Consider the following 20,359-nt stretch of genomic DNA (forward strand, 5'->3'; position numbering starts at 1 on the left):
CTCTTGAATAGCTAGCTTTCCACAAAGTTAATTAAAAGAGGAAAAGACTGATTCTTTATCCTTCAAGCTTTTATCAAGTCAGAATTGTCTGGCAGTCTTTCAAGCTGGTGAATTTACAGTGTGTGAATCCTTCATACTTGTCCCTGAGAGCAGTTCCCAAATTCTGACAAATCAAGATTTTGCATCAAAATAATGTTGATTAACAACCACTTTTTATCTTGCAATTTATATAATATGAGAACCTTTTGAAGCAAAGTCTTGGAGTGTTCTGAGTTTTATTGTCACCTGTTTAGCATCTGGAAAATGGACTATTCCACTAACTCTGCTGGGATAAAAGGATGAGTCCTCTCATAAGAAAGTCTTATCCAAGGAAAGAACTTGAAATCAATACTAGATCACAGAGACTGAGGAAGGAAACAACAAAAAGCAAAGAAAGGAGAGATTTTTTGAGCACCCTTTGTACTTGTGATGATTGTCCTATGTCATCCAACACTTAATCTAAAGACTTCCTTTATGAATAACCAGACACTGATGATGATTTATGGTTGATGAGAAGCAAAAAAATGTATTGATAATAAAATTTGAATATTTATCATGTGGAATATATTACCTGAATGAGTTTCCTTTTTCATACCTTTGTTGAAGTTGATTGTTTATTAGGTAATTGGTAGGGTTTGTGATGCATTCTGGATAATGGGTATTGCGACAAGAAACATGTCATTTCTTTGTTTGTTAGATGAGACAAGACAGGAAACCGGTTGACATGCTGCTGGGTTTTCAGGCATTGTTGTAGCGTGGGTTTTGTTTGAAGAGCTCAATTTGATCTAGTTAATTTTTTTTGTAAATACTTTTCCCTGGCTATATCTTCACATTTGCTAACAAAAGCCTCACTCTGCTGTTCTGCATTGTTGTGTCCTCACTGTAAAATCCAACTGCTGGGTCTATCTCACAGTCTCTATGTGCCACTTGAATGTCAGGCTTGCTGGAAAATTGGGACTTATTTCACCATCTTAAGAGTTCAATGGCCCTCTTATTCTCTTGAGAGGGATCCTTTAATCTCACTATCATCTTCTCCAATAGATGTTTTTTAACAAACACCACATTGCCCAAATAGCATTTTAAGTTTACAAGTGTTTAAACTGTGCAGTATTAACAATCATAATACGAGTTAGATAGCAGCAGTTCTGATGTGTGTTCAGCATGACTGTATATACAGTATGTGTGTATGTCTTTGTGGATGTGCATGAGTGAGTGCATGTTGCTATGGTGTGGAAAATCAGAACAGGTCATCAGTCAAGTTCGTGTTCAGCAGTCTGATGGCTTGTAAATAGAAAATGTCTCTGAGCCGGTTGGTATCAGACGTCATGCTCCGATACTGTCTGCCCAATGTAAGGGAGTGAACAGCTTGTGGATGGATTTGGGGGGTCCTCGATGATGATGCGGGCCTTAGGCACCATTTTGAGTAGATGTCCTGGATGGGTGGGAGCACTATCCCAGTGAATTACTTGGCTATCTTCACCATCCGCTGGAGGGCATTGCGGTTGTGGCTTGAACAATTCCGATACCAGGAAGTGATGCAACCGGTCAGGACGTTGATGTGGAACGGGGCATTATCTCTTCTGCTTTGCTGACGTTGAGGGAGAGGGAGAGGTTGTTGTCATGACACCACAATGCTAGTATACTTACCTCATCCCGATAGGCTGAGTCGTCGGCCTACAACCGTGATGCCATCAGCAAACTTGATGATGGAGTTGGTGTTGTGCAAAGCCATACAGTCATGGGTGAACAGGGAGTACAGCAGAGGGCTGAGGGGTCCTGGGGGGGCCATGTTAAGATCAGTGTGGAGGAGGTGTTATTGCCAATCCTCACAGCATTTGGTCTGCCCGTCAGGAAGTACAGGATCCAGTTGCAGAGGGTGGTGTCCAGAACCAGGGCTCTGAGCTTGGTGTAAAGCTTGGAGGGAACAAAAATGTTGAATGCTTAACTGTAGTCAATGAACAGCATTTTCACAAAGGTGTTACTCCAGTGTGATACCCTTCATGATGACTGGGGTGAGTGCGATGGGGCGATAGTCATTTTGGGCATGTCACCTTAGTTTTCTTGGTCACTGGGACGATGGTGGTCACCTTGAAGCAGGTGGGGACTATAGCCTGGCACAGAGACAGGTTGAGAAATCTCAGAGAGTGCAAGCACCTGATCGGCCGAAGAAGCAACAATCTTACTGGATTGGTCGGTATTGTCTGCCTCGAAGCGAGCATTGTATGCTCATCTGGGAGGGAGGCGTTGGTGGGCACCACACAGCTGGATTTATTTTTGTAGTCTGTGATAGTCTGTAGTCCTTGCCACGTGTTCTGAGTCTGAGTTGTAGAACATTGATTCAAGTTTGAGTCTGTATTATCTTTTTGCATCTGAAATGGTTTGCAGATGTCGTACCTGCTTGCCTTGTATATGTTGCGCATTATCAAGGTTTGTTCTGCTGACATGGAATGCTGCAGTACGGGCTCTCAGCATGGTACAGACATATCTGTTCATCCAGGGTTTTTGGTTGGGGTTTGTTCGGATTGTTATTGTGGGTACAACATCAACACATTTCCTAATGAAGCCTGTGACTGTCGATGTATATTCCTCAATGTTCATGGATGAGTCCTGGATGGATGAATCTTTGAACATATTCCAATCAGTATTCTCTAAAACAATCCTGCAGCTTTGAGTCTGCATCCCCTCACTGTTTTATGCCTTGTTGGCTCCATTTTGAGTTGCTACTTGTAGGCGGGGAGTAAGAACAGAGAGATTATCTGATTGGCCGAAGTGTGGTGGGGGATATTGATTTTGCATGAGTCACAAATGTTTGTATATACAGTGTATATACATACAGTGTATATACAAATATCTGTGGATTCAGACCCCTTGACTTCCACATGTTAAGTTACAGCCTTATTCTAAAATTTATGAAATTACACATTTTCCTCATCAATCTACACACAATACCCCATAATGACAAAGTGAAAACAGGTTTTTATAAATGTTGGTAAATGTATTTAAAAAAAAATTGAAATAGCATAATTACATACGTTTTAAGACCCTTTGCTGTGAGACTCGAAATTGAGCTCATGTGCTTCCTGTTTTCATTGATCATACAGTACTTGTGATGTATCTACAACTTGATTGGAGTACACCTGTGGTGAATTCAATTGATTGGACATGATTTGGAAAGGCACATACCTGTCTGTATAAGGTCCCACAGTTGACAGTACATGTCCGAGCAAAAACCAAGAGGTTGAAGTAATTGTCTTGAGTCACAACTGACTGAAAATAATTATTTGCTTTCCTTTACTGGACTGATTGCCTGCATATTATGTTTTTTTTATTTTTCCTTTATTTAACTTGGCAAGTCAGTTAAGAACAAATTCTTATTTTCAATGATGGCCTAGGAACAGTGGGTTGACTGCCTTTTCAGGGGCAGAACAACAGATTTGTACCTTGTCAGCTCAGGGGTTTAAACTTGCAACCTTCTGCTTACTAGTCCAATGCTCTAACCACTAGGCTACCCTGCCACCCCTGAACAGGCAGTTCAAACCATCACTGCTCTAGATGAGATCTGCATGGAGGAATGGGCCAATATACCAGCAACATTGTGTGAAAACCTTGTGAAGACTTACAGAAAACATTTGACCTCTGTCATTGCCAAGAAAGGGTATATAACAAAGTATTAAGATCAACTTTTGTTATTGACCAAATACTTATTCTCCACCATAATTTGCAAATAAATTCATTAAAAATCCTCAAATATGATTTTCTGGATTTTTTTCTTGAATTTTGTCTGTCATAGTTGAAGTGATGATGAAATATGATGAAAATTACAGGCCTCTCTCATCTTTGGGAGAACTTGCACAATTGGTGGCTGACTAAATACTTTTTTGCCCCACTATATATTATCATCTAATGTTGTTTTGGGTCTTTTTATTAACTTAAGTTCTTGTGACTATCTTACCTATCCTTGACTTTGGCGGTGTATTTTACAAAATAACCTCCAACACTCTACTCAGCAAATTGGACGCAGTCTATCACAGTGCCATCCGTTTTGTCACCAAAGTCCCATATACTACCCACCATTGCGACCTGTATGCTCTCTTTGGCTGGTCCTCGCAACATATTCGTCGCCAAACCCACTGGCTCCAGGTTATCTATAACTCTTTGCTAGGTAAAGCTCCATCTTATCTCGGCTCGCTGGTCACCATAGCAACACCCACCCATAGCACGTGCTCCAGCAGGTACAGTGCCTTGCGAAAGTATTCGGCCCCCTTGAACTTTGCGACCTTTTGCCACATTTCAGGCTTCAAACATGAAGATATAAAACTGTATTTTTTTTGTGAAGAATCAACAACAAGTGGGACACAATCATGAAGTGGAACGACATTTATTGGATATTTCAAACTTTTTTAACAAATCAAAAACTGAAAAATTGGGCGTGCAAAATTATTCAGCCCCCTTAAGTTAATACTTTGTAGCGCCACCTTTTGCTGCGATTACAGCTGTAAGTCGCTTGGGGTATGTCTCTATCAGTTTTGCACATTGAGAGACTGACATTTTTTCCCATTCCTCCTTGCAAAACAGCTCGAGCTCAGTGAGGTTGGATGGAGAGCATTTGTGAACAGCAGGTATCAGTTCTTTCCACAGATTCTCGATTAGATTCAGGTCTGGACTTTGACTTGGCCATTCCAATACCTGGATATGTTTATTTTTGAACCATTCCATTGTAGATTTTGCTTTATGTTTTGGATCATTGTCTTGTTGGAAGACAAATCTCCGTCCCAGTCTCAGGTCTTTTGCAGACTCCATCAGGTTTTCTTCCAGAATGATCCTGTATTTGGCTCCATCCATCTTCCCATCAATTTTAACCATCTTCCCTGTCCCTGCTGAATAAAAGCAGGCCCAAACCATGATGCTGCCACCACCATGTTTGACAGTGGGGATGGTGTGTTTAGGGTGTTGCTTTTACGCCAAACATAACGTTTTGCATTGTTGCCAAAAAGTTCAAGTTTGGTTTCATCTGACCAGATTACCTTCTTCCACATGTTTGGTGTGTCTCCCAGGTGGCTTGTAGCAAACTTTAAACAACACTTTTTATGGATATCTTTAAGAAATGGCTTTCTTCTTGCCACTCTTCCATAAAGGCCAGATTTGTGCAATATACGACTGATTGTTGTCCTATGGACAGAGTCTCCCACCTCAGCTGTAGATCTCTGCAGTTCATCCAGAGTGATCATGGGCCTCTTGGCTGCATCTCTGATCAGTCTTCTCCTTGTATGAGCTGAAATTTTAGAAGGACGGCCAGTTCTTGGTAGATTTGCAGTGGTCTGATACTCCTTCCATTTCAATATTATCGCTTGCACAGTGCTCCTTGGGATGTTTAAAGCTTGGGAAATCTTTTTGTATCCAAATCCGGCTTTAAACTTCTTCACAACAGTATCTCGGACCTGCCTGGTGTGTTCCTTGTTCTTCATGATGCTCTCTGCGCTTTTAACGGACCTCTGAGACTATCACAGTGCAGGTGCATTTATACGGAGACTTGATTACACACAGGTGGATTGGATTTATCATCATTAGTCATTTAGGTCAATATTGGATCATTCAGAGATCCTCACTGAACTTCTGGAGAGAGTTTGCTGCACTGAAAGTAAAGGGGCTGAATAATTCTGCACGCCAAATTTTTCAGTTTTTGATTTGTTAAAAAAGTTTGAAATATCCAATAAATGTCGTTCCACTTCATGATTGTGTCCCACTTGTTGTTGATTCTTCACAAAAATATACAGTTTTATATCTTCATGTTTGAGCCTGAAATGTGGCAAAAGGTCGCAAAGTTCAAGGGGGACGAAAACTTTCGCAAGGCACTGTATATTTCACTGGTCATCCCCAAAGCCAACACTTCTTTGGCCGCCTTTCCTTCCAGTTCTCTGCTACCAATGACTGGAACGAATTGCAAAAATCACCGAAGCTGGAGACTTATATCTCCATCTCTCACTTTAAGCATCAGCTGTCAAAGCAGCTTACCGATTACTGTACCTGTACACAGCCATTCTGTAAACAGCACACCCAACTACCTCATCCCAATATTGTTATTTATCTTCTTGTTATTTTACACCCCAGTATCTCTACTTGCACATCATCATCTGCACATCTATCACTCCAGTGTTAATGCTAAATTGTAATTATTTAGCCTCTATGGCCTATTTATTGCCTTAACTCCATAATCTTTTACATTTGAACTCATTGTATAACATTTGTTTCTAAGTTTGTTTATGTGTAACTCAGTGTTGTTGTTTTTGTCGCACTGCTTTGCTTTATCTTGGCCAGGTAGTAGTTGTAAATGATAACTTCTTCTCAACTGGCCTACCTGCTTAAATAAAGGTTTTTACGTTTTTGTTTTTAAATGATCAAAGCTTTGATCAAGAGCCTCTCAACACAGTATATTGTTTGGTCATTTTGCTGCCAGAGAATTGAATTGTGAGCAGGCCTCAAAAAAGCTTTATATACCAGAACTGTGAGAAAAAGTTATATATATTATTGAAACAATGTTGAGATTGTTTGTGAGAATGCCAACAGATGTGGTTCTCGTGGGGGAAAGATTCTATTAGGGAAAGGTTCTTGTGGGGGTTGCCATGGAAGCCAAGAAGGGGAGTGAGGTGTGTGTGTGTGTGTGTGCTCAAACACACATGCATGTGGAGGTCTGGGAGAGGAAGTGTGTCCATCTGATGAATGTGCATGTGCCTGAACTCAATTTTATACACTAATTGTAGTCTCACCCATTCATTTTTAATGACCAGTCATTTTTGACCGGGAACACCAGAGGTGTACAAAGGTTAACTAAAACACAAAAAAATGTAATAAAAATAAGTCACCAGGTCCAAGTCACCAGGTCCAAGTCTCAAGTCGAGTCCCAAGTAGAACGGGTCAAGTCTCAAGTCGAGTCCCAAGTAGAACGGGTCAAGCCTCGAGTCAAGTCCAAGTCATGCACAAGTTTTTCCAAGTTAAGTCTCAAGTCAATTTAAAAATATATATACAGTACATGCAATGACTTGTTTAACTACAAAAAATGTTTCACATATAATAGATCTTTAGATGTTTCTTCATATGTCTGTATTGTTATATTTCTGAAAAAGTACATTTTAAGTTAAAAAAAAAGGAAAAACAAGAAAGTTCTATCTGCATAAACCCATTTGAACTTGTTGCTAGAAGGTTCTATCTGCAATACTCTGATGAAGACAGCTTGTCCGTCGAAACTTTGGATATTAGGTTATTCAATTATTGCATCTGAGCTCCTGGAGTGTGCGGCTCTCCTTTAATTTTTCAAGTGTTCAATTCCACTAGCCAGCACCTGACCTAAATAGGTGTGTGTTTATTTTGCCTCTAGATCTTTCTGCAATCCAATCACAAGCCTGAACGAATACAGACAGACCAATCAGAACACATGTCTTTGCCATCTCCCTCTAAGTATGGTCTAGGCTAGTCTAGCCAGCAATAATTGCACGCAAGCAAAAAAAACAACACTGTCAGAAATCTTAAAGTAAGTGATGTCACATCATTGCTAAGTGATGACAGTAATTTGTCTAATGATCACAATGCATTTCTTAATGTATTTAATGTGTTCTGACTCTATATGGTAACAGTGTTATTCTATCATTTATGTATTCAGATAGCTCAAATATTTTTTTTTACTGAAAATTTCTCATTCAGAAGTGTCAGATAGAACCCAGATGGACATTTCAGAGCCATAAGGTTCTATCTGCTATTGCACCCCCCTAAACATGTTGATACTCTGTTCTTTAGGTACCTTTAAGGCGAGGACCTTAATGGGTTCTGAAAAAATATTTCACGATAAAACAGTTCTGAGATCTGGGATGTGAAAAATTATACTCGACATCTCAGAACTTAGTGCATGTAGAACCTTATAGTCCCAAGGTCACGGAATATGTTTCTAATTATTGAGGCTACCAGACAGCCCCTTTCATTCATTTGTCTACAACACATTTTGATTATGCAATAATTAATTTTAACAACAAATTCCAAATGGAAGCTTCATAACCGAATTATCAAAGACCAGTAGGCCTATGCTAGTAATTGTTCCTTGATGCTTCAGTGCTGGTGAGAATGCAAAGTAAACTGTTCATATTAGTGATCACCAAACAACTTTTGGACCTGCATATTTATTTCTGTCTTTCTGTCAATCCTCTCCCTACATTTTTATGTTTGTCCTGCACCCGATTCTATAAACCTGTACAGCAAATCAGCAATCTGTTCACTAGCTCAGTTGTTCTAAAACATTTTTACCCATGACCCCCAAAAAGGCGCGGTTCAAAGCTTGCGACCCCCCGCGCTTGCACATGCACGTGCGCACAGTTGATGCTGTTTCAAAATGTTTGATACAGAAATAAACTGTGCTTTACACCTTCATTTTGAGCTGAAAGTCATTTATGTTACCAGTCAATTTCTACTTGGGACTTCATGTCACATTTTCACTTCTCTCGAGTCCGGAGCAGGCAGGATCATATGGCCTACCTTGCAGGATCGGATGGAAAGCATGATCGGTCTGTTGCCTTTTTCTTCCTCACCAATTTCGTAATTAATTAGCTGGAATATGTTACATCTTCATCCCATAAGTATTGAAGGTAGTGCGATGTTACAGCTATCTTTATAGCCAGTACCACCACTGTGGTATATAATCTGTCCAAACTAGGCCTATCTGAAATCTGAAAATGATTCATGAAATCACCAGCCTATTTTTCTGTCAAAAATGAATCCGTAGCAGATTGGTAAAATGAATTATATATGGATAATATCAAAGTAGGTAGGCTACTCTTTATTTGCCAGGCAAAACCAGAGAAAACAAATAAGTGCTTCTGGTCACTAATATGGATATGTGCACCTGCCTTTGTGCACCAGTGCTGATGACTGGTCTTTGGTCAACAGTCAAGACACGCACATTTTTGGTTCTGAAGCACAGATTACAAGAATTTGGAGCAATGTCGTAGGCCTATGTTAGTGACCAGATCAAATAAGCAAAAGTATAAATATAAAATACAAATGGTAGGCTATATCTAGCCTAATCAAATATGTATGATATTTTGATGTATTTTTCTCATTCAGTTTCACACTCGCGATCCCCGAGTGTGAATTTCACTAGCCAATCTGTTTGTTTTTTTGCAAATGGAGAATAGCCTATCCCACAGAGACTCTGTGCCACAAAATGAGTGACAAAACATTACAAAACATGGCCAGATCATTTCAATTCATCAGTATCAAGTCTATGTCAAGTCCCAAGTCTTGAGGCTCCAAGTTGAAGTCAAGTCTCAAGTTGTTTCATTTTCTATCAAATTTGTGACTCAAGTCAGACCCGAGTCCAAGTCATGTGACTTGAATCCACACCTCTTGGTGACACTATTTCTCTGTTCTTCAGAGAGTGAGAGAGACAGCTAGATAGAGAGACAGAGAAAGAGAGAGTGTGTACATACATGTGTGTGTCTTATAGTGAAGGAGAGGCAGCCTTTGTTTTCAAAGGCCCCTCATTACAGGCAGATAGTGCAGAGAGCCAAGTGAGCTCTCCTGGGTAAACATCCAGCTACTTTTCTTTTTGCTGTGGATGGAATCAAGCCCACATCAAGGTTGTGAGAATGTTGTGTGTTACCTGCCAGGGTCCAGAGTGATGTGCCTAAGCTGGATCCCCTGGTGTGATCCGCTCACTGCCAAGCAGGCTGGCTCCACTCTGAGCAGACACAGACAGGGGGCTGCAGGCTATATGCCATGATCTGATGATCTGATGAACTGAGCTCTGAGCTGTGATGTGTACTGTATTGTCCATTAATGCCTCTCTAACAGCCCTGGGCCATTGGCAGGAGCTTTGTTATAGATGAGATAAAACTATAGGTTGATTGATTAAAACATTTTTCTGATATGGTGCAAGTAGTAACTTGAGAATGGGATTTGTTCTCAGAACATTGCTCCCATTCCCATTCTAATTCGTATCAAGTTCAGAGAGAGAAAGAGAAAGCGACTGTGTGTTTAACAGTGAACTGTAGTTGATATGCATGAATGTCAAGAGGTCCTTTGTTGCTGTGGAAGATAGCACAATTCTAGCAGAGGGAGAAACAGACAGAGATATGTACTTACTGAACCCTCTCTCCCTCTCTCTCTCCCTGCTGCTTAATCTACCAGAAGGAAGGACAGTGAAAGTGTTTTACAGTCTTAAAGTGGTCCCATATCAACAGAGATACAAAACTCTCTCTATCCCTCTGTCTACCACTTTCCTACCTCAGCAAGGCTTCAGGATAAATGTGCTTGGTTAACTACAAAACTGAAAAAGAGGGCATTATTAATTGATTGAGATTGTTTTTTGAGGATTCGTTGAAAGATGTGTGAAGATGTCAATGAAGATATCTGAAAGACTAGCAGAAAGTATACACCCTGTTTAACATAAAACATACAGAACACATGAGGGGGTAGGAGACATTCAAAGAGAGACAGTAGGGTGAACAGCGGTGCAATCACAGCCAGGGAAAGTAACGAAAGGGAATGGGATATGATTAAAAGAAAAGAAAAAAAGAAAAGCATCATTCAATAGCTTAGAACAAAGTTGAACTTGAGCTTTCTTTGGTGAGATAGTGAGAGATAGGAGAGAGAGTCATGAAGAAAAACAATAAAAATGAGAGGTGTAAAGGTGGGAGAAAAAAGTGTTGCTTTGTGAGAGAATGTCATAGGGCTTATCCTATATGACTATCACCCTGTAGCACTCACTCCTATCATCATGAAGTGCTTTGAGAGACTAGTTAAGGACCATATCACCTCCACCTTACCCGACACTCTAGAACCACTACAATTCACATATCGCCTCAACAGATCCACATACGACACAATCATCATTGCACTGCCCTACCGCACCTGGACAAGAGAAATACATATGTAAGAATGCTGTTCATCGACTACAGCTCAGCCTTCAACACCATAGTACCCTCTAAGCTCATCACTAAGTTCAGGGCCCTGGGTCTGAACCCCTCCCTGTGCAACTGGGTCCTGGACTACCTAACAGGCCGGCCCCGAGTGGTGAAGGTAGGCAACAACAGACCCATCACGCTGTCCCTCAACACGGAGGCCCCAGCCCTCTCCTGTACTCCCTGTTCATCCAGGACTCCTACTAATCATCGAGTTTGCTGATGACACAACATTAGGCCTGATGAGACAGCCTACTACAGGGAGGACCTGGCGGAGTGGTGACAGGAAAATAACAAAATGAAGGAGCTGTTGTGACTTTTGGATATTCAAAATAATTTACTGATTTATTATTGGAATAATTATTTGATCTAATTTATGAATTAATTTGGTTATCTTATCCAAATTAATCTAAGAGGGGCACCCTTAAGGGTTTTGATATAGAGAGATACCTTGAATTAACTCTATCATTAACTGTTATACCATTTATTCAAAATCAACAATAGTCTTAATCAGCTGTCAATTTACTATATTCTCATTCTGAATGGTCATCGAGGTCGGAAACTTCAATAATCCAATCGCTTGTAAATTAACTCAACGCCACAAATAATGAATTCAAGGTTTTATTTACTAGACTAAATAAGTTGGGAAATGTGGAAATGAACAGATACAATATAGAGGCAGGGTATATTGGATACAACACAGTTATTGAGGTGACAATCTCCACAGGTCAATATAAATTAACTTCCGTACACAACTCAGCAAATACAACAGTACATACCGTACATTCATCAGACTTTTGAAGACGAGATGGTCTTATCAATTGAGAGGGAAACATGAGAGGCTCCACCAACATATGCTTTCACAAACGTGAAATTATAGTTTCATCAACCAGGAATCGCCAGTGGGGCTAGGCTATCAGTTCACATCTGAATGTAAACAATGCAGAGACGATATTGATCATGGGCTGGTAAATTAGACCTGCTGTCTTACAACTACTCAATAACTTCCAACCACGTTACACACACAATACCACTTTCATAGAATTGGAACAATGTAACAGGGAAATACTTGTGTGTCAATGTTTTCTGTCAGTGGGATTCTGTCAGGATGAGATGAGTGGTTGGAGGGTGGTGGTCTCAGTCTCTCTCTCGCCAGTGGAGCTGAGCCCAGCGAGATGGAAATAGCTTACAGCCGAAGGAATGATTCCCACGTCTTCCTCTCTTTGTTCTCAGTTCTCAGTCCAGAAAAGTAAAGTCTATTAGAGTTGATTTCATTCTGTCTTTGATCCCCCGGGGTGTATTACAAACTCAGTCTGTCGGTCTTGAATGAGCAGCAGTCTGCTCCGCAGGGTCCTCTCTGGTGATTCTTTTGTCTGAGCAGGATAAGGCTTCCTCAATTGGTGTTTTGGATTCCAAGGAGATGGGATTGTTTGTAGCTTTGCCTTGCGGAACTTGATCTCCTTTCTGTTTAGTAAGTCCTCAAATTTATGTGGAGACTCACAGAAGGCTGACTCTAATGGCCGGACAGTGTGACACTGGAACAACCCGTTGGTCCTAAGAACTCAACACATTTAATGTCCATATGAAATAAACCTTCGATTTCCTCCTAAGTGTTCACAGAATGTTAAAAAATATTTTGTACAGGACAAACAATCTCTAAGATGAAGTACACAGCCAGTAGATACCTGTAACGAATCTCTTCGGCGTCTGAGGAGGAGTATGAAGGATCGGACCAAATATGCAGCGTGGTAAGTGTCCATGTTAATTATTTATTAGACTGAATACACAAAACACAATAACAAAGTGAAAGGAAGAAACGAAACAGTTCTGTCAGGTGAATACACAAAACAGAAAACAACTACCCACAAATCATAGTGGGAACACAGGCTACCTAAGTATGGTTCTCAATCAGAGACAACAATAACCAGCTGCCTCTGATTGGGAACCTTAGGCCTAAACATAGAAACACAACACCTAGACATACAACATAGAATACCCACCCACATCACACCCTGACCAAACTAAAAATAGAAACATACAAAGCAATCTACGGTCAGGGCGTGACAATACCAAACACTTCTTGAGTAAAATCCATACATTTTATGTTACAGTGAAATACCCATTATATTTATTTTATAACAGAATGATCAGAAGAGAAATATCACATTATGTTTCAGGTTATATCAACATGTCATGAATACAACAGTTTAATACATTGATAAGAAATGTGTTTAATATGTTCTGGCATTATTGGAGCCTTTTTCTCTTTGTTACGGAGAGTGAGGAACAAAAAGTCCCAGCATTTTCTTTCTTTCTTCTAACACAGCTCTGGCGCCAAAGTCTCTAATAATCACCTCCCCACTCGTGTAATAACCCAGGGAAATCACAAGGTAATCTGCTGTTTTTAAGTTGTCTGTCTCCTATCTCCTGATCTCCTCAGGGTCGTAAATAAAGGGCGGTGCATATGAACTATTGTCCCTGATGGCCTTTATGGCCCAACCATATCATGGAGCAGGCATTCTGGCTCTGGTAAACCCCTAAGGATGACCCTGGTTCCTGTGTTAACCTATAATTGTAAATCACCCAAAGGTTTGGCAAGGGGAGTCATCTTCTTTTGAAGGGCCCAGAGTGAAAAGAAAGATCTAATGGAATTTTGATTATGGCATCATACCTATTTAGGAAGGTAATGTAGTATCTGAGACAGTGGAACACAACCCCTCTGCCTGACTCTATGCTCCCGTCTCTACTTACTTTGTGATGGCATTATTCCTGAAAGCTGTGGAATTATTTTAAGAGAAAATCGGATAACCACAAAATCGGATGACCACATAATGGGATACATATCTTTAAAAGCCTGTCATTTAATTTGAGATGTTCAATTTAATTTAAGTTTTGTTCAGTCCCGTGGCTGGCTGCGTTTACTGCAATTATGCCATGTTATTCTTTCGTTCTGTGAAAAGATGATTAATGCACTTACAGAGAACATGTTATTCTCCACTTTGGTGTAATTGCTGGCACACTGCGATCTCATTTGTGAATGCTCCTTGACCCTCGTATCATGGAAAATATTGCATGTTAGTGAAGTAGTGAAGAGTTCTCAATAGCGTAAACACGAGAGACACTAGTCATTAAGACGTTGTCACGCCACAGGAGGACTCTGTGGAGTTCTGTGACGTCAGTGAGATGAAGTGTCTCTGAGCCCAGCTCTCTTCCAGATGGAGCTGGGTTTTTTCTCAACTCACAGGTCTGTGGAAGACCATCTGTTTATGAGGGTTTGATATATCCTCAGTTGGCTGTCACAGACACCTCTGTCACCCAGTATCTGTGGCGTAAACACCTACTGTGCTGCTGCTTCCTGTATACATACTGTGTCTCTGAAATGGCACCCTATTCTCTATATAGTGGTATACTTTTGACAGGGACACCCTTAAACAGCTCAGTTCATGAGTGAGGAATGAAGATTTGTGTCTGGCGTAGGGTAGAGCATTGTGCGTGGGAGTAGAAGGGAGTGGAGGAGAAGAGTGGAATAGGTGGGGCATGGGGGTCAAAGTAGCCTAGATTTACTTCACATTGATGTAAAGAGTCTCCCGCTGTGCTGAGGATGTCTCCGTGGCACGGTGTGGCGAGGCCCAGGAGAGAAAACACAGGGAGATGTAATGAGATACAATGGTAAGAACACTCCTGTTGCATCATACTGTATTCATGGGAGAACTCAGTGTTTGTACTGTGTATGCATAATCACGGCTAGAGGACTGGACTCCAGGATATTCATGTATTGCACTGTACTGCTTTCTCTAATGTTACAGTGCTGTATGAATGCCACAGTGAAGTATTTGGCTGATTGTATAATGTAATAGTAAAGCTTATGCTTCAGCATAATCGAGAAACATGTGTTTCGGGAACGTAATTCTTAAGTCCATAAACTGTATAAATATACATACCCAGCAGTGAACTTCCAGACAGACTTTATGTACTGTAGTCTACTGTTTCCAGTGTCTATGTTACACTATCACTCTGTGTTGACATGATAATTAAAATGTGCCTGAGGGGCTTCAGGCATTGATCGTCTGGTCTCCCCCTACCTGGGGTCCGATCGATCCCAATGTTATCAGTGATGGGAACAGCAGAGAGGAGAGGAACGGAGCGGGCCCTACTCACTGCCTACTGCCTCCTCTCCTCTCTTGGTCTCAAAGATCCAGCCCCTTGTTGATAGGCCCTGTTTTAGGCTGTTACTCCCACAATAAAGAGGCTATGTGGGAGAGATTTGAGATGTGAAAATAGAGAGTTTTAAAGGAGAAATAGAATGGAGGCAGAGAGGGTGGAGGACACAGGTGATGTCACACTCCTGTCTAGTGTTGTTGAGCCACTGCAGCGGGGCCTGGTGTGTTTGTGTGCGTGTGCGTTTGTGCATGTGTGTGTAAGACTGTAACTGTGTGTGTGACTGTGTGTGGTTTACAAAGAGCATCTCTCTAATGAGACCAGTAGAACAGGAGAGACAGTAGAGGGGTTGGACAAGGTTGGTGATGTGGGCAGGGTCATTACACAAATGTCAGATTAGAAGAAGTATTAGTAGTTCCATTTCCTCATCTCATGAATCTAGAATTCCTTTGTCTTCAGAAAGTCACTGGAACGAGAGGTAACTCTGTCGGGAGCGCGCGTCATGAGACCAAGGCACTATTCCAGACCACTGACTCAAACAGGTCTCATGAGCCCCTCATTTATAGTAGAATCCTCATTCAAGTTTCAAAAGAAAGTTGACATCTAGTAGAAGCCCTAGGAAGTACATATCGTACATATCTCAATGTGTACTCGGTAGGCAAAGCTTTGATAAACTACAATCCTCAGATGTCCCACTTCCTGGTTGGATTTTTCTCAGGTTTTCGCCTGCCATATGAGTTCTGTTATACTCACAGACATCATTCAAGCAGTTTTAGAAACTTCAGAGTTTCTATCCAATACTAATAATAATATGCATATATTAGCATCTGGGACAGAGTAGGAGGCAGTTCTCTCTTGGCACGCTATTCATCCAAAAATGAAAATGCTGCCCTGCCCCCTATCCCAAAAATGTAAGCATAGCAGACGACACCATTTTCTTGTTATTAAAATGTATGGATAGCCAGGGGCACACTCCAACACTCAGACATTATTTACAAAATATGTATTTGTGTTTAGTGAGTGCGCCAGGCCAGAGGTAGTTGGGATGACTACGTTTTCTTCTCTTGATAAGTGTGTGAATTTTCCTGCCCTGCTAAGCATTTAAAATGTAACGAGTACTTTTGGTTGTCAGGGAAAATGTATGGAGTAAAAAGTACAATGTTTTCTTTAGGAATGGAGTAAAAGTTGTCAAAAATAAAGTAAAGTACTGATACTCCAAAAAACTACTTAAGAAGTATATGTACTGCTCTTAAGCCTTGGCCCTATCCATCTCTTTAAGGATTCACATGCATGACATCAGCAACCTGGTGGTCCAAAACTTGTGTATTTTAACAGCAATAAACCCATCTGGTTCAACATTTATTTAGTATATGTCAATCTAGCAAACCAGGCTACTAAAAGCAATGTTCTAAACATTGTTTCCAGCTTGTTAGCTAGCTAACAGTAAGTTAGGTGGCTAGCCAGTTCAAATAATGACCACATCATATAGCTGACATCGTCTTAACTTGAGCTAATTTGTATGAATTATTACAGGAAAATAAATTCACTACAAGATAATTATTTATCAATTAATGGCAAGCTAATTACAGAAAATAGCAGACTAAATAAAAGCAGGCATTCTACCAGAGAATGTTTTAACTTTGACACTGTCTCATTGGCCTAACATTATATATATCCTATATCCTAATTTAACTTTGGTGCAGGTCTTATTGCTCTTCACATTACCATCTCTGGTAAAAACACTAGCTATATCAAATAAAATCAAAGTGTATTTGCCACATGGTACCTTGCATAGCGGAGTATTTTGTTTAGACATGTAGCTAGCTCGCTAAACAATGAACCATAATCCCAACTCATAACATTACTACCCTGCATGAATCTACAGGTAGCTAACTAACTAGATGCCTTGTTAGCTAGATAGCTAACATTAGGCTATAACTAACAATGCAAATTGATCTGAGATATAAATAATATTACTACACAGATCATACATGTAACATTAAATAGCGAGCCAGCCATCCAGCTAATATTAGCTAGTTATCGAACAGTACACTTTAACTTGCAATGAAAACAACTTCCTGACAAAATTAGAAACGTTTAATATCTGAAAACATAGCTAGCTAGTCTCTCTTATCCATATACTCTTATATGTGGATAAATGCTTCTCCCTCTCTGTCACGGATGCCATGGTTTTCCTTAGTTTGAAGGTGTTTTATACAACACACAGACACACACAGTGTCATAAAGTCTGTCATTATCACACATCCATTTCAGGGGTGACACTGATAACAATTTACAACCCCCTCTGTGTTCTTTTTGCGACCTCCTCTGCATCTTTGCAATCAAACGGCAGAATTTTCTCCATCTCCTTAGCTATCATATTCTGCTTCCACCACTGATTTATAAACTCTGTTCTCCAGAAAATAAAGAGCAACACTTTTGTAGTTATTCATGATATCGTTCAGAAAACCAGTGTTAGAAAGGATTACTTACATGTACTATGCAGCCCTTTGTTATAGAGAGAGGTGTGCTACAAGGTAGACCAATCTGAACTCCTCTCTCGGCATGTCCAGCCCATGCATTATTACTTTCTTTTTTCATGTAACCTTTATTTAACTAGGCAAGTCAGTGAAGAACAAATTCTTATCTACTATGACAGCCACAGAACAGCAGGTTAACTGCCTTGTTCAGGGGCAGAACAACAGATTTTTACCTTGTCAGCTCAGGGATTTGATCTTGTAACCTTCCGGTTACTAGTCCAACACTCGGCTACCTGCCGCCCCATTATCTCAGCCAATCATTGCTAGCGGGAAGGTTTATGACTTTTTACGGGGCAAAGCTAACTTGGCTCGTAATTTAACAAATGTATTCATATTTACAGATGGCATACACGTTTGTTATTAAGGCACATACAAGTTCACATGTTCCAGAATGCATTTCTGCCAACAAAAAAAACCCGCATTTGCCACTGACTACTATCAATGTGCTATTGTGAGAATCATTATTGATAGACCTCTTAGATAATTAAATAAATTGCAATTGAAGTCATTCCAAAGTGTAGGTTTAACAGAGCAAATAAAATGTAATCATACTTTATAAGTCATATCATCAATGATAGTATTTAGGCCTATATAGCATTTGCAAATTCATCAACAGCTTTTTTTCAAATATACAATGCATAGGCCTAGGGTTTCAAGCTTTGGTTATAAGTTTAATTTAAATCTCCATCTCAGCCAAGAATCAAAGTTAAAGAACAGCACTAGATCAAATCCAACTTTATTCCTAGTAGACCGTTTTGCAGTCCATGTAGAACCCTTTCTACAGAGGGTTCTACAGGGAACCCACAAGGATTCTACCTGGAAGCAAAAAGGATTCTACCTGGAACCAAAAGGGGACTGAAGATTCCTTTTGGAAAAAAACAAATCTGTAGTCTGCAGGTGAATATTAACCATGGCTTTAAACACAACAAAATAATCTATGCTGTATGCAGAGCTACATATTCCAAATTGAGCTTGGCATTTAACCTGCACTGCAATCACACTCCACTTCTCCAACATACACTAATGCCTGGCCAGCTTCTGTCCTCCAGGGTCCCTCCGCACTGCCTTCCCTCGCCTTAGAATTATCCGGGAGAGCCAAGCTCCAAAGAGGATCCTTTCTCTTTTAATATAGCACATCATGAAAGCTGGGAGAAAAATGTTAATAACGCCGCGTGCATGTCTGCCAAGCATACAAACCTTGATCTTATGTCTTCTGAGCCATTGAAGGGGAAGTATTGAAGCAACTCACCCCCTAGGTATTTAAAAATGGATGAACGTAAAATACTGTGTGTCGTACTGCCATATGTCTATTCATAATCTTGTGTGCTGAGAGGTGTTCTACACAGACTGTAAATACATTTGTTTGGGGATTTTTTCATCTGGTTTGCAAAAGACCTGGATGCCTGATAGATGCCAATAGTTGATGTGGGTGTTTGTTGGTTTCTATAATGTGATAAGCTTATGTTATAACAGACATTTGACATCTGTTTAGTTATATTTAAATGTCAAGAAATGGATGTCATATTTAGTAGACAACAGAGTACTGCACTACCACCCCCAGACAGGAGTCCATGCCGTAGCAACACTCTTTTGTTTGTTTTGTGTGTATGAGTCACTTGGGCTATGTGACTATGTGATCATTACACTCCAGTACCTGTCTGGCTCTATGCCTCCAAAAGTCTGTTGCTTTGTTCCTGAGCTTTCTAAGAGGATTGATAGAAATGTACAAAGTGTCAACATAATAAGACGCCAAGGGGGTGTGTTTTTATTAGAATATGATTACTCCGAAATGAATCCACACTGGTGTAACAATCATTCAGTCTAAATTGCTTTTTGTCAGTCAGTTAATCATTTGTTATCATTTGTATTCAGTGGATTAATTTGATCTCCCTCAACAAATCCTGTGTCTAATGATGATTCTGTTGTGTGTAACCCCTGAAATGGATGTGTGATAATGACAGACTTTATGACACTGTGTGTGTCTGTGTGTGTGTCCCTCCAGACACTCCCCACTACGCAGTATGAGCTGGAGATCGTAGCCCAGGACATGAAGGGAAGAGACGTGGGACTAACAGGAACATCCACGGCAACCATCACCATCACAGACAAGAACGACCACGCCCCAGAGTTTACCCACTCACTGGTAAGTACCTGCATCCCTGCTTGTTCCCCTGACTCCTGTTCTCTGTCTGTCCCCTAAAATTGTCTGTCCTCTCTGTCCTCTGTCCCCTGTCCTCTGTCTGTCCTTTCTGCCATATCCCCTGTTCTCTTTCCCCTGTCCTCTGTCCTTGTCATCACTTTCTGTCCCCTGTACTCTGTCATCAGTCCCTGTTCGCAGATACAGCTGGTGACAGGCTTGATTCACGTCCAGGTGATGGAGTGGGTTACACACACACACACACACACACACACACACACACACACACACACACACACACACACACACACACACACACACACACACACACACACACACACACACACACACACACACACACACACACACACACACACACACACACACACACACACACACACACACACACCAGTTATCCACCATGTCCTCTGCTATCCAATTTAAAATGATAGTGTTATAATTCTCAGAGCCTGCCAGAGGAAAGGCTCAGCTCACATCAGTCGTCATCGTGTGTGTGTGTGTGTGACCACATGTAATAAACA

The 20,359-nt window shown here is 40.6% G+C and overlaps 1 protein-coding gene across 1 annotated transcript in view; it reads left to right on the forward strand.

The window, feature by feature from the left end:
• Positions 1-20,359, forward strand: part of LOC118401299 (cadherin-13-like) — a 636,121-nt gene that overhangs the window by 469,880 nt on the left and 145,882 nt on the right. Inside the window, exon 8 of the mRNA XM_035798686.2 lies at positions 19,683-19,823. Within this exon, the coding sequence (XP_035654579.1) occupies positions 19,683-19,823 (141 nt within the window). The remainder of the gene's footprint in view (positions 1-19,682; positions 19,824-20,359) is intronic.

Source organism: Oncorhynchus keta, chromosome 22 (assembly GCF_023373465.1).
Source record: "Oncorhynchus keta strain PuntledgeMale-10-30-2019 chromosome 22, Oket_V2, whole genome shotgun sequence".
NCBI lineage: Eukaryota > Metazoa > Chordata > Actinopteri > Salmoniformes > Salmonidae > Oncorhynchus > Oncorhynchus keta.